This window comes from Meles meles, chromosome 15 (genome assembly GCF_922984935.1).
Source record: "Meles meles chromosome 15, mMelMel3.1 paternal haplotype, whole genome shotgun sequence".
NCBI lineage: Eukaryota > Metazoa > Chordata > Mammalia > Carnivora > Mustelidae > Meles > Meles meles.
The window spans coordinates 53,716-77,142 of record NC_060080.1 but is presented as its reverse complement, the minus strand read 5'-3'; the positions used below and the strand labels follow the sequence as shown (position 1 = coordinate 77,142).

The 23,427-nt window shown below is 52.1% G+C and overlaps 1 protein-coding gene and 1 long non-coding RNA gene across 7 annotated transcripts; one reads left to right on the top strand and one right to left on the bottom strand.

The window, feature by feature from the left end:
- Positions 1-399: 399 nt before the first annotated feature.
- FAM110C (family with sequence similarity 110 member C) lies at positions 400-8,073 on the top strand. Of its 5 annotated transcripts, XR_006815086.1 has the most exons (3): positions 400-1,729; positions 5,224-5,729; positions 5,825-8,073. XR_006815086.1 is itself a non-coding variant. In XM_045979372.1 (2 exons), exon 1 carries the CDS (start codon positions 673-675, stop codon positions 1,636-1,638), a length of 966 nt encoding a protein of 321 aa, XP_045835328.1. In that variant the 5' UTR covers positions 400-672; the 3' UTR covers positions 1,639-1,670; positions 5,825-8,073. The 5 variants fall into 5 exon arrangements, 2 of the variants coding, with proteins under 2 accessions (XP_045835328.1, XP_045835329.1); XR_006815085.1 differs by lacking the exon at positions 5,224-5,729; XR_006815084.1 differs by having other exon boundaries at positions 5,224-8,073.
- LOC123925826 lies at positions 7,127-14,583 on the bottom strand. 2 transcript variants are annotated; one of them, XR_006815087.1, is made up of 3 exons: positions 14,361-14,583; positions 14,170-14,239; positions 7,127-13,330 (listed from the first exon to the last, which is right to left on the bottom strand). It is a non-coding gene; the product is annotated as an uncharacterized LOC123925826 (long non-coding RNA). The 2 variants fall into 2 exon arrangements; XR_006815088.1 differs by lacking the exon at positions 14,170-14,239.
- Positions 14,584-23,427: the final 8,844 nt, after the last annotated feature.

The window sequence follows — 23,427 nt, the reverse complement described above, 5'->3', positions numbered from 1 at the left end:
GTACGTGCTCTGAGCAGACCTTAGAAAATCGAGCCAAGTGAAGTTTCGAAACACGCCGAGGTCCCTTTAAGAATTCAAAGGACGTAGGACACCTGCTCCGGGGGGTGGGGACCGCCGGGTCCCTACCCCATTCCGGAAGTGCCAGCGTCCAGCGGGGACCCAAGGCACCCTGGCGGCGAGGCGGCTGATGCCTGGGGCTGAACCCGCTCGGAGTTCCGGCTCCTCCGCCCTGGGGCACAGCCCGGGCTTTCCCGCGCCGCAGAGCCCCTCCCGGGTGCGCGGCGCCCTGGGCGCGGTCCGCCCCGCGGTCCACCCGGAGCCTGGCGGCGCCGCCGCGAGCGGGGTGCGGGGCGGGAACGGGGCGCACCGACCCCGCGGGAGGTGAGAGGCGGGCGGGCGGGAGGTAGGGGTGGAGCCCGGCAAGGGGGCGGGGCCGGCCCGGGAGCGGTGCCGGGAAGGAGGTGCGGGCGCGCGGGGCGGAGCCGGGGGCGCGGTGGGGGGGAGCCGGGGCGGGTCGCCGATAGGTGCGGACTCGGGTCTGCCAGACTCCGGACCTGGGCCGCTGGCGCGCGCCATTCCCCACCCCGCGGACTTCGGAGCTGGCCAAGGACGCGCAGGAGCCGCCGGCGGAGCGCGTTTCCACGGGGCGCGGAGCACGGGCGGAGCCCCGAGATGCGAGCCCTGCCAGCCCTGGACGCGCCCCAGAACGAGCGACTGCTGACCCGGGACCCCGCGGCCCCCAGGGTCCGGGACGCGGCGGGGCCCGCACGCAGGAGCGCCGTGGAGAGGCTGGCGGCCGACCGCGCCAAGTACGTGCGGGGCGCTCCGAGAGCCGGCGCGGGCCCCGCGGCCGCGGGCAGCAACCCCGGGGCGAGCGAAGGGACCGCGGGCGATCCTCGGCCTCCGCCTCGCGTCCCCGGTGCCGTGGCGCGCAGGGCCATAGCTCGGAAGCCGCTGAGGCCCGACTCGCTGATCATCTACCGGCAGAAATGCGACTTCGTCCGAGGCCAGGGCCCCGACAGCTCCAGGGCGGGCCTGGTGAAGAAGTTCTTCCAGGGCCCGGGCAAGGACAAGACGTCGCCGCCCTCCGAGATGCCCCGGGTGGGAGAGGAGATCGGGGCCAGGCGCGAGGAGCCTGTCCCGTCCAAGCCCGGCTCTGCGGCGGCCTCCGCGGCCCCCGGCGTTCCCGCGCCCCCGGCGCGCCCAGCACCCTGTGGGACGCCCACCCGAGTGCCGGCTGCGCCCCGGGGCCCGGAGCTGCGAGGCTCGAGGCGCGGGGGGCTGCAGCGGTCGCAGTCAGACCTCAGCGCCCGCTACTCTGCGTCCTTGGCCGAATGGGACACCTTCTTCCAGTTCTGCGGCCTGGAACCGGAGGTCGTGGAAGCCCTCGGGAGGGAGAACTTCTCCGCGGGATCGGACCGCGTCACTCTCAAGGTCCGCAGCGTGAGCGTCGCCACCTCCGACAGCGGCTTCTCCCGGCAGAGCGGCGGCGACGCGGGGCTGCAGGAGGACGAGCTGGCGGAGCAGGTGCCCAGCACCACCTCGGTGGTCGAGAGGAACGCCCGCATCATCAAGTGGCTGTACACCTGCAGGAAGGCCAGGGAGAAGCCGGGCCAGGCGCTGCAGGGCCCCGCGTGATCGCTCGTGCTCTGCGGGGACCTGGACCCCAGGTGTGCATCCGGAAAGCCCAGCAGGGGTGTCTTTGTGTGTGCGCCCCTGTGAGGGCTTGGTGAGTGTGGCCGAGCGGGATGGATCCAGCCCTCTGACGTTGCCAGGGACCCTAGATATGAAGACCCGGAGGCTCGTGCGCCCAAGGGACCTTTCTGCTGCTGAAAGAGCAGAAGGGCCATCAGTCCAGGTCCCCTGCAGGGACAGAACCCTTTCTTTTGAGTGTTTTGCTTCTAACTGCCTGGACATGTAGTCTGAGAAGAGGAGAAGTTAGAGTTAGGAAATGTTCAGAGAGCAGTTTGTACCCCTGCTGTGATTTCTCACCTTGAAAATAGCCTGAGAGCCCTAGGGGCTGTGTGGATTGACCTGGGGGCATCCTGAGGTCGGATCAGAGCGTTCTGGTCCACCTGTAGCTCTAGAGTGGGACAGACAACCCCCTCTGGCATGACAGAAGGCTCTGAGCTCCTTGCTGGAGGCCCTCATCAAACCTGGCAGAGAGGGAGAACTTCTTTACAGAATTTACCAGTTTGGCGTTCATACAGCCGCACAGGTTCCATGTGGCTGTGTTTTGTTTGAGATGTCTTGAGAGCTTTCCAAGGAGAGTCTCAGTTCGCAAGAACGAACAGCACTTTGTTGAACTGACCCGGTGGTTGCTGGTGTTTGAGAACTCGGCCGGGCCAGGATTCAGTGGCTTATGTACCTCATGTGATCGTGCGGGGGATAAATCTCTTCCCCCTGGACACCAGTAGCACAGGGTTGATCTCAAGTTCTTTTTCACTGAGGAACTGAGGAATGCTTATCCTTAGTGACCTCTACTCTTACTTCCAGGAACATGTGGAGAGGGCATTTTGGGGGTAGAGAAGGGAGAAGAGAAGGTACCTTTTTGGGGGTTCTCCTTAGGAACCAAGGATTTAAACACTGCACCATAATTTTTCTCTTTCCCTTCAATGACAACTTGCTATAGATTAAAACAAAATTCACGAGATGCACGTATTTTGTCTGCCTCTGACACAAACTAATCAAAGACCTGGTATCAGTCTTCAGAGTGGGGAGGCCACTGCAAGGCGTGATTGCGCCCAGCTCACCTGTTGGAAGACTGAGTGGGCAAAGGCCTCACTTCCTGGAGTGTCCATGGCCTAAGTACAGACTTGAAAATTAACAAGGAGAAATCGACTGGATTCAGAAGAATCATGACCTTTTTTCTGTATAGTTTATAGAATATTGCATTTTTCACCAGCCTTAGAATCTACATAGGCAGTCGACGTTTAAATTAAAAATAACAGCACGTTAGCTTTTCACAAACTGGTTTTGAAACTGAGGTGAGTACAGTCCCCCAAGCCACCACGACCGCCTCAGTGTCAAGGAGGAAAGTTGTGGGAATGGCCGCGTTCCAGAGGGACATGGTCCAGTAGACAGAGCACTAAAGCGGGGGAACAGGGAGCGTCTTCCATTAGTAATCCCTCCTCCGCCTTAGCCTCCCATTGCCCATAACATGAAGGCAGGGAGGCGGATAGTTTCCGACCTCTATTCTTTTTGATTCTGTATAGTTAATAATCTGTGTGTCCGTGTTTTATGATTGGAGCCTGGAAAAAGAAAACAGAAGACCATTTTCTTTTTCTTTTCTTTTTTTAAACATTTTATTTATTTATTTGACAGACAGATATCACAAGTAGGCAGGGAGGCAGGCAGAGAGGGAGGAGGAAGCAGGCTCCCCGCCGAGCAGAGAGCCCGATGTGGGGCTCGATCCCAGGACCCTGGATCATGACCTGAGCCGAAGGCAGAGGCTTTAACCACTGAGCCACCCAGGCGCCCCAGAAGCCCATTTCCTATTGGGTATGTGAACTTAAACTAAGTTCCCTTCAGGTTCCCAGCTTTGTGCTGTACTTTTGGCACAAAGGGGAGGTAGAATCGCTGGTATAAACAGAACCAGGGTAATGAGATGATGCACAAAGAAAGCAGTTTAAACCCTGACAGCGTGAAAACCGACACGCTCCCTTCCGACCCTGCAGACCCAGCACCTCTTCTCCAGGCTCCAGGGTCAAAGCTGGGACCTGCCGGAGAGTTTAAGGTTCCCTCTAGGAATTAACCCTTCGAAGCCCCTTTTAGGTTTGAGCCTAAGAAGAATCAAGAAGTTGGGTTAGGTTATGAGAACATACACTTTTTGTTAAAGATTTTTATTTATTTTGAGAGAGAGAGAGAGAGGCAGAGTTAGAGAGAGCACGAGAGGGGAGGTCAGAGGGAGAAGCAGACTTCCCATGGAGCTGGGAGCCCGATGTGGGACTTGATTCCAGGACACTGGGACCATGACCTGAGCTGAAGGCAGTTGCTTAACCAACTGAGCCACCCATGCGCCCGAGAACATACACTTTTATGACAAAGAAAAGTAGTTGAGGCAAGAGGAAAAGTGACAGAAGGGTTAGGAAACCGCCAGCATGAATCTTTGCGGGAGAGTAGAGGTTTCCCTCTCCCTTAATCCTGCTGGTTCCAGTGGAAGACAGTGTCCTCTGCCTTCCGAGCTGTTTGTTTGTGCTCAGAGAAGGGAGACGATGTGACCCGGAGCCCGCTGCTGCTGTGTGTCATTGCCTGTCACCAGCACTGTTAACATTTGCGTCACAGATTTGCTCCATTAAAACTGTCGTTCGCCTTCTTTGAAATTCATTACAAGAGACCCCAAGGCTGGCTCCTTCTGTGGTCTTGGCGGAAGTGAGCTCCCCTGGGCTTTGTCCAGCTCAGCGCGACTGTGCGATGTCTGGTATGACCACAGCCACTCAGCGCAGCACACCCGGGTGGCAGGCAGTCTCGTCAGGGGAAAAGCCAGCAGAGAGAGCAGCAGCCAAAGCACAGAGGTGGCAGCCGCCACCGGCCCTGGCGAGGGTCAGCCGGCAGCTCGAACAGAACGGCAGCTGACTGTCCTCACAGGGCGTTTCGTAACTTCTGGAAGCTGTGGAAGCAAGAATTCAAGAGAGTAGTTTTCCTTTAGTTTATCACAATATTTGTGCCAGAATCCATATATATTCATTTCAGGATTCCATGAAAAATTCAGAAAATCTGAGATGAACAAATGTGTACTTTCTAAGTGGAAAGGAAAACAAATATATTTTATAGAGAGGCCTTTGTTCCTTGGGTAAATAGAGATAAATTAAAATAAAAATATCCCATCCAAAATTAAATAAGTTCAAAGTCATGTAAAGTAAAAATGCTTTTCAAAATTGATGCTCTCCGGGCTAGAGAATAGCTCACAGGGTCTGTGTGCAAGCCCGCCGGGGGTCCTTGAGTGGTAGTTCCTGGGGGATCGTGGCGTTCTGCACCCCAGTGCGTGACGCCTGAGGACTCGGCTTCACTGCTGGTGCGAGTCTGTCCTTCGGTTCATTACAACAGTGGGGTTGCCCAGACTTAGTCTCTCTGGTGTCCTGTCTTTCCTGTAGAATCAGAAGTTACTGATGTTAGTGTTATTGCAACAGAACGGTAACGTGTTCTTTGGGCTAATTAGGGATGAATGTTGTTCAATTTCATGGCAAAAAGCTCAGAAATTCTCACATTTCTCATTTCTCTTAGATACAAGACGGAGCACCCGTAGACACGCCCTATAAGCTGGTAGGGTAGAGCGTGTCTCATTGTTTGCAAAGAGGCCCTGGGGGACGGGACAAACTGTGATGCTCCTGACTTCCTGCTCCTTTCATTTGGACTCGCTGGAGGCTCTCCAGGCACCATGTGAGAGCGGATTTTCAGGGAACAAGCGGCTAGAAGGCCGCTCTTCTCTGTCTTCAGGCGGGCCTCTGGGCCTTTCAGAGAGATTTGTGTGTGGAGCGGGTGGAACCCGTTTGCCTTCTCATATGTATCTGGACCGCTGCCTTGTTTTCAGTGTGTCGTCCCGCTCTGTGGTGAGCAGCGGCCTGGCCGACGAGAGAGATCACTTTTCTCACTGTCCCGTGAGCTGGAGGCAAACGGAAACTTAAAAAGTCCAGAAAAAGGCCTCAGGGAGATGTTTCTTCTGCTGCAGAAACCAGATAGCTGTCTTTGCTAAGGCTGCCGACTTCTTTTCAGAGTTTAAAATGCAGAAGGTACCACAGAACCAAAGACTGCGGGGACCAGAGCTTGTGGTACAACCTCGGCCTAGACTGACGTGTTGGTTCACTGCTTTTTCCTTACTCCGCAGGAAGCGAGGCCTCCAGACTGTGGGGGCTCTGTGAAGTATGTCCTGGATGACTGGGGACCCGGGGCCATCCTCAGGCCACAGGACTTGTCCCGTGCACCCAGGTGACCACACAGCTACTGCTTTCCTGGGAATGAAGCACCCACAGAAGAGACGTACACAGTTCAGAAGGTTTGAAACGCGGTGGAGAAAGGGGACCTGGAACTTGGAAATGAGCCGAGTTGTAGCTGTTAAGACAGCTGTGCTCGGGGAGACAGTTTCTTGTTTGAGCTGGATCTGGTCTTGCTCCCAGAGGGCAGCAGAGGAGGGAAGGCTTCTTGGAAATGTTTTCAGGGCTCTCTGTCTGACTGACTTGGTGACAAAGAGGTACCATGATGCATTTTAATGATATTTAAATTGATTTTAAAAAGAAAAGAAGGCGAAGAGTCAGAAAGTCAAGCACGGACACCATAGCATTTACTGCGTTTCATCAGTCTGGGCTGTTTGGCCCCAACTAAACCAAAGTTCCGTAGCCGTGAGAAGTGTGTTGTACTTCAGCAGTGTGGGTGGCGGAGAGCAAACACAGTCACACGCTCTCACGGACGTCTCCGTTCTGAGCATCACTGCCACCAAAACTGCAGAAAGTACTCCTAAAGTAATTTTAGTAATGCCACTCCCAGCGGGTGGCAGACGTGTGCACGTGCCGTTGGAAGGGAAGCTGGTGTTGAGACTGCTGAAAATGCCTATTTGGGAGCTGGCAGGAGACCTAGGAGCTCCTTTCCCTGCCAGCATGGCAGCGCACCTCCACAGGGCTCTGGTTCCCCAACTGCCCAGAGCAGGGAGAGCCCAGGGTCCACACAGCACACCCCGCCCATCTGTCTGAGCCCCACCTCCGGGATCACGCAGTCATCCCCGGTTCGGCACCAGCTCACCCTTTTCTGCCCAGGATGTGTCTGAGGTGAGGGGCAGCCCCAGGGCACTGGCTTCTCCAGGATCAGAACCCCGCGGGGAGGGAGTTACTGTGACCCTCGCCCACTCCTCACACCCAGAACACGTAGATCTCAGATTTAGAGCCTGTGGAGAGAAATTTTATATCCGTGACGACAACCCAGAAGACTTTGTAACCCAGTGCCCCTTCCAAAGCCTGCTGTGTTTTAATGAAATACACGTCCTCAAGAGCAACATTTTGTGGAGAAGAGTATGGAGGGGAGAAAAATGGTTTCTCAGTGGTAGAACATTTTATAAACCAATGCATTTTGATGTGTTCATGTACTGGTTTAATGTTGTGTTCTATTTCTGTAACTTCTACTGTGAGGGGGTCTTTGGGCTTCTTCTTCTTCTTCTTTTTTTTTACAGTTACTGGTGTTTAGATAGTTTGCCTTAACATCGTATGGTTTTAGTTTTCATCAGTTTCCATCATTTTCTCCGCGCTTGTGTTTGTGTGTGTCGTTTCATTGGATGTCCCACTCCTGTCTGTAAGCACAGGGCTCCCTGCCCCATGTACCGTAGTGATTTGTTTCCAAACAAGTCACACGGAGGGATTTTTGGAGCCTCTTTTGGCCCCGATGTACCTTTCTCATCGTAGGCTCTATTTAAAGACCATAGATCCCTGCTTTAAGAATTTCCCCCAGTTGTTCCTCTCAAAAGGCTGCTATTTTAGGGTTCAATGGATTGCAGTTAGTTTTGTCAAAGATGAGAGGTTTTTAAGGGTCTTCACATATGCCCATTCCCTTATTTAAGTAATTGTACATGTCAGTGCTTCGGGCAAACCTGTTTTGTGCCTTTCTACTCTCAAGGTGAACCGAACTTGCGTCATATTTGCCTTAGATCGGAATAGTGCAGACTCATGATTCAGACAACAGATAAACATACATACAGACAAGCTTCCGGAAGCATCTGTGCGTCCGAGGAGGTACGGGGAGGAATTCAGCCGCAGGGAGTTCAGAAGCAGATCTCAGAGGCGGCTGCGAAGAGGAGGAACAGGACGTCCCCGGGCTCCAGCAGGACCAGTGATGCCCCCTTTCCTCCGCTAAGACTCATGCCTCAGGGTCAGGTCCCACGTGTGTGTGTGGGTGCAGGTGAGAAGTCCCTGCTTAATCCTGAATGACCCCAGTTTGCTGAGTGACTTTGAGAACATCCAGCTTTGAAGCTTGGTCTGAAAACAAATCTTGTAATTGTTTTTCCCAAGGATAGCAATGCTTACTGCTATGAAGTAGTTTCATTTGTTCATGAAAGAATAGCATGTAAACTAAAATGATCAAACACAATGAAAAGAAAGAGTTGTTGATAAAGCAAGAAAAATAGCTAGAGAGTGTCCATTTCTCTGATACATGGCTACAGATAAGCCGTGCCTCTGAGAGGTATTTGGGTCACTGTAAAGTTTCCTCGCTGTGTGTATATTCTCTCAAAGCACTGGTCACTGGCACCGGAGGAAGAAGAAGGCTTTATGAGACATCGCCCTTTGCAGTAGGTCCAGAGTTCAGTGCCATGGTCACGGCTGGTGACGCCACAGAACACCAGGCCCCGGGGACTGTTTCCTCTCGTAAGCATCACCTGCAACTAGACTGCAGTGGTGTGTTCTGTGTTAAAGAAATACAGTATTTTTCTCATTTATTCTGGTTATGAATCCATGACAGAGACACAGAAGCTAGAGTGTGCATATTGTAGTCACCACTCCTGTGGTCTCCCTTTCTCCCGGTGTCAGATCAGCCAAAATGAGGAAGCCTCGTAGGCCAGTCCGGTGTAGGCGAGTCAGAGGGCGGGGAAGTCTGCGGCTCCCCCCAGAGTGAATGCAGTCAAAACAGTCTGGGGTATTGAGCACATTGTCTTTCTTGTTTCATCAGTCTTTTGCTTAATAATATTTTTTGCCCATCTTTATTAATATCATATTGGAAAATGGGCACAAAGATAAATAAGAAAGCACAGTTTATAACCTCTCGTGTTAGTTAATTCATCAGAGATTGAAGAGTTTGAAGGCAAACTATGAACACCAAGTTTGCTCTCAGCATCTGCTCAGACTAGAGAGGTTGGAGCGAGGCAGGAAGTGCGGCTGGATCTCGAAACCCAGCCGTGCTGAGGTCAGCTGGCTTCCTTATCAGTCCTTCGTGGCTTCTGCCCAAACCTGGGCCAGCCTCTAAAGGCAGGCATTCTTTGGAGAGGAAAGGAACTGCTCTGCATTTCCATGAAGACAATGGACAGCCCCCCAGGCACACTAGGAGTGGTCCTAGGTAGCTCTAGAAACAGTCCCGATCACACAGCCGCTGCCAGGTCCTTCCTTCAGGTAAACCCGAGTTCTTACCTTTCCGTTACCCTTTGGGAAAATTCAGCAAAACAGAGGCAACACTTGAAGTGAGGTGTTTAAACGTTGCACTTTGAGTAATGAGATGGACCTATGTATTTGGACTGTCCGGGTTGGAAACACTGAACAAGAAGGAAATTGAGTTCTCAAGCAAGCTTATCATTCTGGCCACAGAAGTATCAGGGAGCAGTGCAGAGGGAAATTACAGACACACCAAAAAATGGGTTCCTCCCCAATGATGCTTTCTTCATTACGTCTGCTACAATACCCAAATCCTTCCATCGTCCTCGTGTTATCTCCTTGGAAATTATCATAAAATTAGAATTCTATCTGAAAGGGAGAATGTATTAAACCATTAATATCTATTCATCTTTAGGTCAAAATAGAATATTAATTTCCTTAGAGAAAGTAACTAGTAATTAATTAGTTAATTACTAATTAGTTTCCTGAACCATAGGAACAGAACTGGAAAGACCTGGATTTTGGTCTCAGTGTAACCTGAGGTCTGGTCAGTTTTTAGCTTAAGGAGGACTCTTAGTTACAAGTGCCAGAACAGGACACCGCACTGCCAGCTAACCCCTGTTCTGCTGTCCACCTGCTGGTGGTAGGGGAACGTCTGTGCTCCCGAGCGGTGTGGACAGTCATCGAGGACAGCCCTCTCCGACAACAAGCACAATTCACCCACCCACATTTACTGAGGAGCCAAATGCTGCATGAGGCACAGGGGAGTCCCCAAGCTCCCTGCCACGATGGGCTGACACTGTTGGAGGGGTCAGATATCCCATAAGGACGGAGAGGTGGATAGATAGGTAGATATGACGACATGCATGGTAGAGAGACAGACAGATGACAAAGACACACTGAAGGGAGGGAAGGAGCGACGGAGGGAGGGAAGAAAGGTGCGGAAGGAAATGGACAGACCAAGTGGTGCTGTGACCCTAATTTATAAACTTCAATATGACCATTCCGGTTTATGGTTTCTGTGTGGTGGCCCGACTGTCTGGACCACAAATGGAACTCAAACGTCCAAACCATATTAAAAGAAGCAAGCAAGAGAGAAGGGAAACCTGCCGATTGTAAATGACACTTTCCCCCTGAGAGGTTCATTTTAATCCCTGAAGACCCTTCACCTCGGATGGCCACCAGCAAGTCTTGCTAACTGGGCGTCACGGCGTGTGGAAGTCTAGACTGACAAACAGCAGGTAACTGACAAACTGACCAACGTTGCAGGTGGGACTTAGGGCTTGGTCTGTGTTCCGTCAGAAGCTTGTCGGGAAGGGACTGCAAGCCTTCCCCTGGCTTTGAGAGAAAGTCTGCTTCACAGAGGGACAGAATAAAAAAAGGCCACACAGCAAATAAGCAGGACCTGCAGGCCAGAGCAGGTCAGTCCCAGAGAAGTGGCAGTGTCTCCTCTGAACAGTGTCCAGAGCCGTCTCTGGGCGGTGGAGGTGAGCAGCAGGCTGGGCAGAGCCAGGCTAACATTGCCGTCAGGGTCATGTTCCTTCTGAGGCTGCAAGTCGGGACGGCAGCCTCCACAGCTCAGAAAGGAAGCACGTGCCTGAGCGCAGGCTCACATTCTTTCCCCTGGAGGCATGTGGGGGTTGCCGACAAGAGGAGGTTCATGTGGGCACAGAGCACTGGGTCAGGAGCACAGAGGGCGAAGCCTGGATGGGAATGGTGGAGATCACGTGCATGCATCCTCCCAAGTCCCCTGGGTACTCAAGATCCCAGCTCACAGAGCTGCCTGGAGTGCGGGGTCCTGGAACGCGGACCCTCCTCCTCTGTCCAGGGTTTGTTCTGAGCTCTGCCCAGTGCATTTCCAGGTGAGTGTTAGTAAGGTGAGCCGCTGGTCCTGTTTCCCTCCTTCCTGGTGTAAACACTGAGTTCATTTCCTGGGAGGGATTTCAGTCTGCAGTAAGTTGGGAAGGTCGGACACCCTAAGACAGGGAACCTTTACTAAGCCACGTGTGGATGCCACATTTCATTTCACTTTGACTCCCACCCTGAGGACACTGAGGTCCAATTAGGGCAGCTTAGGGTGTTTCCTGCGTGGTGGGGAAGATGATACGTTTGGGACTGGGCGGTCCAGAAGGCTCTCTGATGGGAAGGAACCTGGAGCCCAGTTTTAGCCCTGCACCTGGGAGGGTCTGGCTCTGCAGGAAGAAGCTTGTCCCCTCAGATCAGGAGGGAGGCCGGCACTTCCCAGGCTTCTTCAGTAGCAGGGATGGGACCAAGAGCTTTAATGTGGGTCCTCCAGTCAACCCTCAGACCATCTGGGATGCTCCTCATCTCACAGAGGAGGGAGCTGAAGTGTGGAGGGTTAGTAGCAGCCTGGGTCCAAGAACCCATAGCTTGGAGAAGTGAGAGTCTGAACTCAGATCTGCCTGGCTCTCATGTGTATGCACCAAGCTGTTTTTAAGAAGTAAATGCCAACCAGAATGTTTAAAAGATTGCATCATTTCTCAGAGGCAAAGACGGATTCAACAGGTCAAAACCTAAGCAGGTTTCTGAGCCAAGATGCCACTCCCAGGTTACCTGATTACCATCTGCTGGATGACTCAGGCAAGGCTGGGTTGCCTCAAGGATGAACACAGGGCTCCCGCGTCCCCGATCTTGAAGCAGCACACGACGTGCGTGCCACAGGGAATGCTCTCATGGCTTTGTTTCTGCTGGCGAGTTCACGGAAGATCACCTGTGTTTTAGAAAGAGGACTCTGAGGAAAATCAGAGGGATGGAAACAAGGTAGACCAGAAGAGCTCAGACCAGCACTGGACAGGGCCTTGCAGGGGCTGACCTGCCGAATGGGATGGCGGTCACTCGCTGCCTCACGGATCTCACTACAGAGCTGTGAACCCAAAGCACATGTGTACCAGGGAATTCTGAGGCTGGATTAGAAGTCCAAGACCTTCTAGATCACCGCAGACAAGTCTGGCAGACTTATTTTGGGAGCTAACCATTGACTTTTAGGTCACTGGAAAATGACCACAGTTTTAAAAAGCAGAGGGACTTCTGTAAATTTACTTTGAAATGTAGAAAGTTTGGCCTATCTTTGGGTGATTTTTTTCAGCAGTAGTAAAAGAAAAGGCTAAGATATGCACACTCAAAACATCAACTTGCAGCCTCTTGAGTGCGTTTCTAGGCCCTACAAATATTCGTCTTTTCTAGGTGAGAAGTACCCGTGAGTCCAGCTTCATGCTCCCTCCAGGCAGGGGCCGGTGAAGGCGCGTGACTCAGTGACTCACGTTTCCTGCTGCCTCAGGGCTGGGCTGAGGGAAATGCTGTGACTTGAAGATTGCAGGAAGCTGTTGCCCGCTCTGCTTACATCGCTCAGCATTGCTCACCTAAGGCCACCGTGACCCCAGGACGCACTCATGTAGTCAGCACCATAAACCTGCTGTGGCCCGTGGCGTCAGGGCCCCTGTCGGAGAGCTCCAGCGCTTTCTCCAAGGAGGAACCTGTTCTAACAAAAACGCATCTGCCCCCGGGAGTAACGCCCGAGGAAGCCAAGTGCCTTAGCAGGACGGAGCCGCCCCGCGGCCTTCAGAGCTGACGGAGGGCGAGGAGATGGCATCCTTCCGCTCCTGTGCGTTAGCAGCGACTGCGAACGTCAGATGTGGAGGGCGTGTTTAACTGCACGGAGCATGGAAGAAGCACCCAGGCGCGGCGGCTGTTTATCTCCTGAGCATCTCTGTCCCCTAAGAGTTGGATACGTTCGTCATTCACTGATTTGTCTAAAATGCATGTAAACCAGTTCATGTGGTCGAGCTGCTGTTGCTTGTGTGACAATTCATACTTGTTCTTTTCTGGAGGCCTCCAGCCTCCACAGCTCTGCACTTCACGGCTCTGGGTCTGCTGGCCAGCTCTGTCGTGCCCTAGACAGAGACTACGCTCAGCGCAGGACTCAGTGGTGTCTAGAAAGTGCCCTCACCGCCGTGGGTCAGTAAAGTGAGGGTAGGCTAGAACTTGCAGACAAGAACCAGAGAGAAACACTTGATTTCCTGTTGCTGGTGTTTCCAGCTGGAGAAAGCACCCCAGCGGCCCCCGCGAGTTCTGGAGAAGGGTCGCAGAACTTGCCCACCGTGTGTGCTTCAGAATCGACAAGTCCCAAGTGGGTGTTGATGGCAAATGGCGTCCTCGTTTAGGAGCTTAAGGGTTCCTGTGTCTGGCTTCTCACTGGGTCCTCGCGGACACCTTTGAGGCAGGCAGGGAAGCGCCACCACCGCTTCTGCTCCCTAGAAGAGATCAAGAGTCAACGTGCCTGCCCAGCCTCCCACGGCCAGTGGGTGACATGCCCGAGTGGGTGCTGGGAGGGACCGGAAAGACGCCATCAGCTTCCCTGCCTTGTCCGGCTCTCTGCGAGGCTCTTTCAAGAGCTTAATGGAGCAGCTCTGGTGTGTGTCTTGACTGTTGAGTTTTCCTAAAGCTTTCTGCCTAAAATCCCCGTATCTTTCTCATGAGATTGCCCACTAAGGCTTTGTCCAGTCCAGTGAGAGACCCAAATAAACTTTTAAACTCATCTTATCGCACGAGACCTGTCGTATGTGGAATGCAGCGTGTGTGTGCGTCTGTGTGTGTGTGCGTCTGTGTGTGCGTGTGTCTGTGTGTGCGCTGGTTTGACCTCTTGACTGCTCTTGCCGGCCCCGCGTGCGCAGCAGCTCGTGTCTCCTGCGCAGAAGCAGCTCCGCTCTCAGTGGGAGGGAAACTTAGCTGAGTTATCTGAAGCCTAGATGACGCCTCGCATTTGCAGAACATGTTTACAAGGTTCCTCCAACACACAGTGGCCTCGTTTGGAGTACCACTACCCTATAGCATAGGGACTGTACAAAGGTCACGCTTGTTTTCAGGCAGACTCAGGGAAAAAAAAAAGAGAGAGACCGACTGTCTGAACATTACCACATTATCTCTTCCTATCCTCGGATCCATCCAACAGTCTTTGTAACCAAAGTCCTAGGGTACGTATCTGGTGTTTCATTTTGTTTTGTTTTTCTAGTTCTTCATAATAGACCATGTTTTATATTCAGAAGTTTTAGAATAAATACCATAAAATGCATAATATTGCATGAGCGCTTACCGTCTGAAGCCCAGCACTTCGTAGTGAAAAGTTTATTCCTACGCTGACACCCCTTCATTTCTGACCTTTCCTGTTTACAGACAAGTAGAACACTTGAGTATAATAACTGTTCAGAGACATGGTCACTAATCTGAAGATTTCAAAGTCATCTTCCTATCCCGGCTCCCTGGCTTCGGTGGAAGCCCCCCTACCTTGTAAGGTACGTGTCCCCTGGATGACACCGCCAGGCAGAGGCAGAGGGAGTCAAGTAAGCCCGGCGTCCAGCGGGACCTCACGGCTCCGCGGAACGTATTCCGGTTTCAAGGCCGATTCAGACTCTGGGGATGTGAGGGAGTTGTTGCTTCTGCTTAAGACGGGACCTCTTGCCTACACAAATGGTCTGTGGTACATCGGGATAACAGGTTAAAGCACAGATTTAAGTTCAGCATCTGCAAAGGAAGCCACAGACGAGAGGATGGGATGGGAGGGCCTTCAAGGTCAGCTATGTACACGCCTCAGTCACAGGGGAGGAGCCGGACTCCAGGGTTATCGCGGGCGACCAGCAGTAACACTCAACCACTCCTCCTGGGTCCGCTCCCAGGGCATCGTCATGGGCCGCTCCCCGCTTGTCCTCCTCGTTAGAAATATCCCGGAATCAATGACTGAGAACTCTTGCAGTGACTTAATGAACACTTTACGTTTCCGAACAAAAACAACTCACCTTTAGTGTCTAGAGCAAGAGAACACTCTAACGAGTCATTGAAAACAGAAGTGGGGTGTCTGAAGGAAAGTGTGGGTAACATCTGCAGAGACCTGGTTCCGGGTTAATGTGTAACTCGCTGGGTCGCTGTGTCTCTCCAAAGGTGACCCGGCAGGGGTGACTCAGAACGGTCTTACGTTTGCATCACCGGCACAATCTCACTCGCGTCCCTGCCCCAGCTCTCTGCAGGGTCGCCCCCCCCCCCCGAGCCCTGCCTCCCGGATCCTCAGCGAACCCCTCACAACCGAGTCAGCAGCTTGGCTTCCTTCTGGGCTGCTTGGACCATGCCCAAGTCTTTTCCTGCATGAAGTGACCTTCTCTGCACCACCCATTTCCTGCTTATGGCCCCTCTCTTCGTAAGGGAGTGACTGAGCAAGGAAAACCTTTCAGTAAAGACGGCCAGGGGGAGGAAACAGCGTATGTGAGAATCCTGCGATGGAAAGAATTCAATCCGCGAAGCTGTGGAAGAGGCTACCGTGACCAGAGCACAGGGGGTGACAGGGAGATTGGGAGGAAGATGGTTGCAGAAAAGTAGGGAGAGGGTGTGCGGGCCATCTGGCTGCAACAACTGTTATCCCATGATCGCCCGGGTTGGTTCCACTGATCTGGCTGTAGGCAGGAGTCCCCTTCTTCCCTTGGCTCTCCCCATGAGCCCCTTGTGAAGCTCTGTGCTGTTCCGGTGACCTTCCCCGCTCTCCAGTCCAGTGCAAGTGAGTCGCCGCACTCCCCCGTTAGAGCCTTCAGATGCCCTCTCAAGGTCTCTCCGCAGGAGGACATGGGGCAGTCAAGCTTCCATAACTCTAGATGTGCCCAGATGAGGCGCTGCTGGTGTGGTCTGCCTCCCCCCACCCCCCAAAAAACGGTGAAAGCCAGAGTGCTATGTACCGTAGTCTTCAGACGCAGTAAGCAGTATAGATTTTTCTTCTTAAATGCAGTGGGAAAGCTGTTTATAATTCTAAGGAGGGGCCAGCAAAGAAGAGGCAGGAGACATCAGAAAGGAGGCAGAAAGCCAAGACCACAGACATTTTGTTTTCATTTTTATCCTAGGGAGGAGGGGTGCTCAGTAAAGTTAGGGCTCCAGGTATCAGCCTCGACAAGGGAGTGCCCACTAAGATATTTTTAGAAAGACATTTTTAAAAAGATATTTTTAGAAAGACTCTTAATGTGTTATTGGAGTTTGGTGTTATTTGGGAAAGAAAACGGCAGGTGATGCCCGCGAAGAGGGAAGCGGGTGAGGGTAGGTTGGCCATGGCAGGTGGGAGAGACAAGCCCTGGCTGCCACTGAAGGGTTGGCTGGTAGAGAAGCAGGTGCTCGAGACAAGGGCATGGACAGAGGAACAGGGACCTCGGAGGGAGTACGGGAGAGCCAGACATCCAAGGAGGCCCGCTGTGTCCCTTCTTCCTGTGAGGCAGTGGCTGCTGCGTCCTCACGTCTGCCCCCTTCCTCAAGCCCGGCGGCGGCGTCAGGCCCGCAGTCAGCTGTGATAACCCGACCAGCCTTGTGTTGACTTTCCCAGACTTCCTTCCCCAGCTCGTTTCGTCTATGCTTCCCACCTGATCCGTACCACAGGACAATGTTTATGTTGGAATGAGAGATGCCACGTCACAATGGAAGTGAAAAGAGTCCTGGTGCATATTCTTGCTGCAGAGACAGAGAAATATTTACTTTTATTAAAGGCACAGCATAACCAAAAAATAATTTTCCCCCAAACACTGTCTCAGTGGATCATGGGACATTAGAATGAGACAGGGCCTTAAGGGTTCTCTAGCCTAATGCCCACATTGTATAGAAGGGGACACTGAGAGCTAAGAAATCAGAGAAATTCCCTGAGGTTCAATTTCCCAAGGCATGGAATGAGTCAGCGGTGGAGAAATAAGCTAAAACCGGGAGATAAGATTTCCAGCTCAGTGTACTTTTCATCACACCAGTTTGCTTAATTGAGGCAGATCTTTTAAGGGACTCGCCACCAGCCCACTTCTAGTACAGTCTGAGGAACGCAGGTGCCTTCTCACGCTGAAGTAGCCTTCCTAATGCTCTTCACCCCTCCCCACCACCCCATAAAGTTTCACGTGAAGATCCCTGCCGTAGCTCCTTGGCCATGTGCAGGGATTTGCTTGGTCTTATCCCTTCTCTGAAGGACCATTGGTAAGAAGGTTTCCCACTGGGCTAGGGAGCCCCTAGGATGCACAGGGTAGGGCTGGGGTGGAAGGTTGGGTCAGAAACAAACCTAGAGATGTGATGTGAGATCAGTCCCTTGACGTCAAAAGAAAACAAAACAAATCGGTTATGTCCTCTAAGTATGAGGCCCAGAGCCTTGGTGAGATCAGAAGTAGGGCTGGGAAGGACAGTAGCAACAACAACAAAAAAGCTTCTGAACGTAAGTCCGGGCCTAAACGGTAGACAGTCCCAAGGCCGAGGTCCTCCTGGCAGGGCTGCCAGTCAAATAGCCCCTGTCCAGGCTCACGTATGTCCACTTACAACCTGCATGGCCAGTGGAGCTGGTGGACTCTGTACAGAGCGGCCCGAAGACCACCAGCCTCACCCTGACCCTCACAGGGGGAAGTGTCTTCCGGTTCTACCAAGCCAGACCCCCAGATGATGAAGAGTGGGTGTACACACACGGGTCCGTCTCTACGAGAGGAGGGATCCCCAGTCCAGACGGCAGAGAAGAAGAGAGGGAGAGAGATGGCTTACATCTGGCATCAAGTTACTGGAAAGAACACTTGATCCATCAAGTAACAGTCACTGCCACCTGGTCCTGCTTAAGGGACAGATGCAAGCAACAATTTTTCTGACAATTTTTCTGATAATTTCCTGAATCTTTGCCATATTACAAACTCATGATTCTGCTTCCTTGGGGATATTCTAACATCAATAACAGGAGCACTACATCTTATAAAATCAATAAAAATCCTCCCAACACAGTAGGTGAGCTGCTCCAGAGCCCAGGAACAGTATCCACAGGACAGTAGATATCCCCATGTAAGCCAGGCAGCTGGTCGTCAGAACAAGCCTCTGAAGAGACCAAGGCAGACGTGATCTCAAAACCGGGTGGGATGAGGAAAGCAGCGGGCAGTGCAAGCTGGGCCCCACTGCAGTTCGAGGCGGGAGAGCCCAAACTCTCAGTCTCCCTAAGGAGCCGAACTTTCCCCCTAGCAGAATGCGGTCAGGATTGCACCCACCTTTCAGAGGCCTTCCTCCCTCTTCAGAAACTCCAATTCAGCACATGCTTTCCTGCAGGAAACTATCTGGTCACTTAAAATTACACTGTCAACAGCCTGTCACAGGAAAAAATCCATACATGGGCCAACATGCACGTTGAACCTATAGTACTTTAATCTGAACGTACAAAAATGTACCTTAGTTTGCCAGCCCTTCAGCGGAAGTCTCTTGGAATTTTGCATTTTCTCTCTTGCCTATGCCACACCCACGATGCCTCCTCCGTGAATTCCAGGTTGAGGTGGAGCACCCTCCCACCTGGCCCTCTGTTCCGTGGAGCACTGGGGGCCGTCATCCTGGCCTCCCGCTCTCTGGGGCATCTTGGCCGGGACTCTGCTCACGGCTCAGCACATTCTTAATCACGTCTGGGGAGAAGGACACGAGCCGCCGGCCCTGGGAACTGACGCACCGACCGACAGGCACGCGGAGGCTCAGTGGCTTCGTGGCCAGAATCCTCTGTTAACAGGGGAGGCTTCTGTGCAAGGGACGGCCTGGGGCACGGACAGGTCGCCGATCTGAGACCAGGCGCCAGCGCCAGACTGTGCGGCCGGGCAGGGGAGACCAGGAGACCGAGCCCGGAGCCCACGCGCAGTCCCAGGGCAGCGGCGAGGCGGTGGCGCCCATCAGTCAGCGCAGACGCAGGCCAGGCCCAGGGCTGCCGGAGGTCAGGGGACCCAGGCGGCTTCGGCCACGTGCAGGTCTGGATTTCAGGCGTCACCCTTTGGGAGACTGTGGCCTTACCCGCTGGGCGTTCAGAGGGCAGCTGGGTCCCGCCGGATGCGACATCACGGAGCAGCTGTAATGGGTTCTGTTTTCCGCCCGTGCACCCCGTCTCCATGGCTGAAATCACAGAAGCAGAACGGCTGCCTGGTGATTGGAGAAAGTGAAGTGCACCGGCCCTCAGACTAGATCTGTTACTAACCGTCCGGAGGGTGCGGGGTGCGCGCACCACTGAGTCTCTAACTGAGCTGCAGCGGCTGCCTCAGACCCAGTGTCCGTCTGAGCCGGAGCCGCCTTCTTAGCCCGAGGCCTGGGACTGCTGCGAGGCCTGCCCTCCAGCCTCCAGGACAGGTGCGGCCGGGACAGGTGCCCCCCCCCCCCACTTTTGGCAGATTCGCACTCAGTCCTTCCGCCCAGAAGGCAGGCAGTGGAAATCTCGATTGTGGTGTTGGTGTTCACTTGCACGCTGCGGTTATTGCTCTGGAACAAAAACACTCTTTAGACAGAACCCACCAGGGCAGCAAAACCTGTTCCCCATCCGGCCCTTTGTGAAATGACTATTCAGGGCGGCTCGCTCCTGGTCAACACTCCTTTCCCGTGTAAAGTGAGGCTGGTTGTTTCTGCATGTTTGATTGGTTGGGTTTTTTTGGTTTAACACTCATGATTGTTAAAAAGAAAGTAAACATATGGTAAAAAGAACACTCTGTTTATTTTTGGATTGACATTTCAAATACATATTTCTATATCCAGATGCCAATTTAAGATTATTCTAAGAAGCATCAAAAATACAGTTTTGGAAATGCAGAAGGACTAGACCACACCACACAAAAATTAAGTGACTATCATTTTATCATAGATATAAGATTCTCACATAAATATTCCTACAGAAAACAGGTTTATTAAGTTAATTTTAAATTCAACCAAGTTAGTTTATGACGTCCTGGTACAATGTTGTGGTCCAAGCGCTTTTCTGAAAGGCCCCTAAGAGAAACCACTAGCCTTAGGAAAGCAGGATGAATTAGAAAGAGGTTGAAATCATCATGGTGTAGCATGCCCCCAAAACATCCAAAATATGTCATATTTTAGAGGAAAATTCCCTTAGACTTGGGGCACTATGATTTTTAGAACGAATTTCATAATAAGAATTAAAGAATACCAACACTTTATACCTCTTAAGTGAATTTGACTCCCTTGAATGACCAAATTAGTGAATTAGTCAGAAGCCATGACGGATAGAAAAAGAACCCTTCCCACAGAAAAAGGTGCCCTTACCAGTCCCTCAGAGCACTGTTCATGGGCATTTTCGTTACAATTTTACAATACGCCCACTTACAAAATGAACGTGCCCTTGATTTGTGGAGTTCATGTATGGCTCTTCGGGTTCATCTTGTCATACCTGGAGTAGACGTGGTGTGACATTCCTCATGTTGTTTCAGGCCCCACGTGAGCGCGGTTGGCTAGAGGCACTGTTGCTCAGAGAGGGCAGGTGTGCGTGCGGCAGGAGCTGCTGTTAGGTACCCCGTCCGGTCTCTTGAATGACACCTGTGAAGCTTTGCTCTGTTGCTTCTGTCCACGGGATTCTGAGTCCCCTTCCCTCCTCTCGTGGCCTTCATGACATCACGTTATCATGATCATAACACGCCCAGCTGAAGCTCTGTGGCCTGGTCTTCATTTTCAGGTTAACAGAGTGTCAAGACAAAAGTCTAGAAAATGCAGTAAAAGTCTTCATGGTGAAGAAACCTAATTATTCCCTGACAGCTGCTGCTAGTCTGTTAAAAAAAAAAAAAATCCTTACTTAGAAATAGAACTGAAGTTGTTCCACCCACAAATGCCAATTTCTTGTGTTATTTTGTATCTATTAGCAAGAGATACAGGGTTTCCTATTCCTCCTTCAGGAGGAAAAGAAGATGCTCCAAAGGTCGGCCCTCAGTGGCGTCTTAACTGAAGCTACTCAGGAAAGTCCTAGCACGGCCTCCCTTGACCTTCTGATTTCGAATTCTCCTTTGACTTCATCTTACATCACTCACTGGGTCTCTGTGGTCTATGCTGGGCCCCTTTGCAGTGTCAGGGTATTCTCTGTGTCACGCTGCATGCTTCCTGAGGTTCTCCAGGGAGGGCCTCTAGGAGAAATCGTGCCAGCCTCGCTCATTTGACAGCAGATGGACCTCAGATACACGGCTGGGCTACTACAGTTTAAGAGCTCAGAAACAGTATTTCCCAAAGCCGAGACCCTTATTTAATGCTAGGACAACTCCAAAGAAGTCCCACATCATAAAGTATTTGAGAAATGATTAATCAGCATTGTGTATACCCCAGATTGCAATCTAGTGTGTGTGTGTGTGTGTGTGTGTGTGTGTGTGTGTGTGTTGTAGAAGCAAAAGGGATTAACTGCTCTTGTGAGCCTTTTCTCCCTTGAGTCATGGGGCCATATGCCCCATAAGCATTATTTTGCTATTACAGTTCATTCTCCTCCTTCTTGTTTTTCTCAGACCTGTGGATGGTGCAGCTCATTTCCTCGAACTGATTGTCGACCAGAAAAGGTAAACCCTCACGGGCCTGCCTTTTACCCCACTTGGTGCTACTCAGATCACAGTTATAGTTAAATATATCAAAGTTCAGTATAGGAAGTCTAAAGAGATTCGTGGTTTACTGAAGTCAAGGAGGATCTCTAAAGCTGCCTAGATACGTGTGTTTGTACAAAGGTGTTCTCAGCCTCAAAGAATAGGCTCAGATTTGCTGATGAGAGATGTCCTTGGAGAAACAGAGACCATGAGGATGAGTCCAAGCTAAGTCAAGTCCCACTTTATCAATTTCTTGGCTAATTTCATTAAAGATTTCCAAGAAATAGGCCCTTCCTCTGGCCCTATTCAGCCAGTTGCAGACCAGGCCGGTGGGCTCCCCCTCTGGTGTCTTCTAGAGCAGGGGCTCCGTCACCCCCAGACTGCACTTTGCTATCTCCTGTTTCGAGCTGGAACTCACGAGGGCTACTATGAAGACATTTTGTGGAGGAAACGCTGACGCAAAGTTGCCATAGAGTTGACCAGTCAGTCTGAATGCAACAAGAGGAGATGCATTCTGGTGAGACCACGGGAGACACCAAAGACGAGACACTGTGTGTGGTTTGACCCTGCATGCTCTGCCGTCAGCTGCAGCCCTTACATCACCCGTTAGTAAGCGAAAAAAGGTAGGCGGCCAAGGTGAAGCCACTGGCCTGTGGCCACACAGCCACCGGCCCACAGAACCAGGCTCAGATGGAGACACTCTCGTTCCAAATTGGAGGTGCCCCCACAACCACATACTGCTGCCAAGTCCAAAAGGATAAAGGGAAATTAGTTTTGAGGGAAGGGGAAAGTTGAATTTGAGGAAGAGAGTGCGGTCCTTCCAAAAGCTGACAGGCATGGGGTCTTTAGCTCATGTAACGAGTGAGAGAAAACAGTGTAACTGGAAACCGATGTGTACAGTGACCTAAGATCCAACACTTGACTGAGCTGACCGTAACACCGACTCTGGGGATACGACTATAACCCGCTAGGAAGCAGTGCGTGTGCAGGGGTGTGCCCATGCGCAATGGAGAACGGGAAAGAGAATTCTTGCAGAATAGGACTGGTTGAAAAGAATCTTCCAGAAATGGAATCCCAGCTGCTGAGCCAGTTTCGGGATCACTCAGGCAGGGCCCATTTTGTGATGGGCCACTTCCAGGAGATGCTTGAGAAGTGCTGGCTGCAGGCTTCATCTCAACTTCCCTCCCTTCACATTCCCGTCCCCGTCTTGTCCCCACGTGCAGTTGACAGGGGTGAAGGAAGAGAGTCGAAACAAACACTCAGAATAAGGAGATAGCTCTTCACTGACTTTCTGAGAGAAACCCGGCAAAGCCGATGTCACCACACCCCCAAGTTAGATCACCAAATCCTTGCACAGACGCTGTTTCTGTCCCCACCCAACATTCTCCACCCAGCCCCACAGGACTCCCGGTCCCTGAGTGCCAAGATTCTCCCGCAGCTCCAGCTCTTTGCACGCACTGTTAGCATCTAGAAAGAACTTATCTTTAATCAGAGAGCCAGGCTCAGGTTCTTGCAAATCACCCACTTTGAATAGGGCTGTGACAAGCCCGCACTAGACCCCAGTAACTAATGGGGAGCAGGCAAAGTAATTAAGGAATAAAGCACAGTTGGCTGTGGTGCCTCGGGGGCTCTGTGTGCCGGCTGCCAACCAGGAAATCAAGAGCTTTCAGACCTCCGGGAGTGCAGACCGTCCCACTGCATGGGGAGCACGAGTTCCATGGAGCCCCCGTGCACGAGAGAGGGGGTGTTATCAAGACGGTAGGTTTTTGAAGGAGTCGTGAGTGAAGGGAGGAGGCATTCAAGCTGGAAGGAGACATGCAAGGCACAGAGACAGAAAGAGCCACAATATTACAATATGACAGGATATTGTTACAGTGAGTGTTCCCAGGCCTGCCGCTGGAGAATCTAGTTTGGTAAGCCTGGATTCGGATCTGGATTCTGATAAGGGTGATAGAACGACACCAGTGATTGCAGGCATAAGCGTTTGTGACACACAGACCAGATTTAAATCCCAACCC

Coding starts and splice junctions, on each gene's coding strand:
- FAM110C (XM_045979372.1), top strand. CDS start 673: ATGCGAGCCCTGCCAGCCCTGGACGCGCCCCAGAACGAGCGACTGCTG.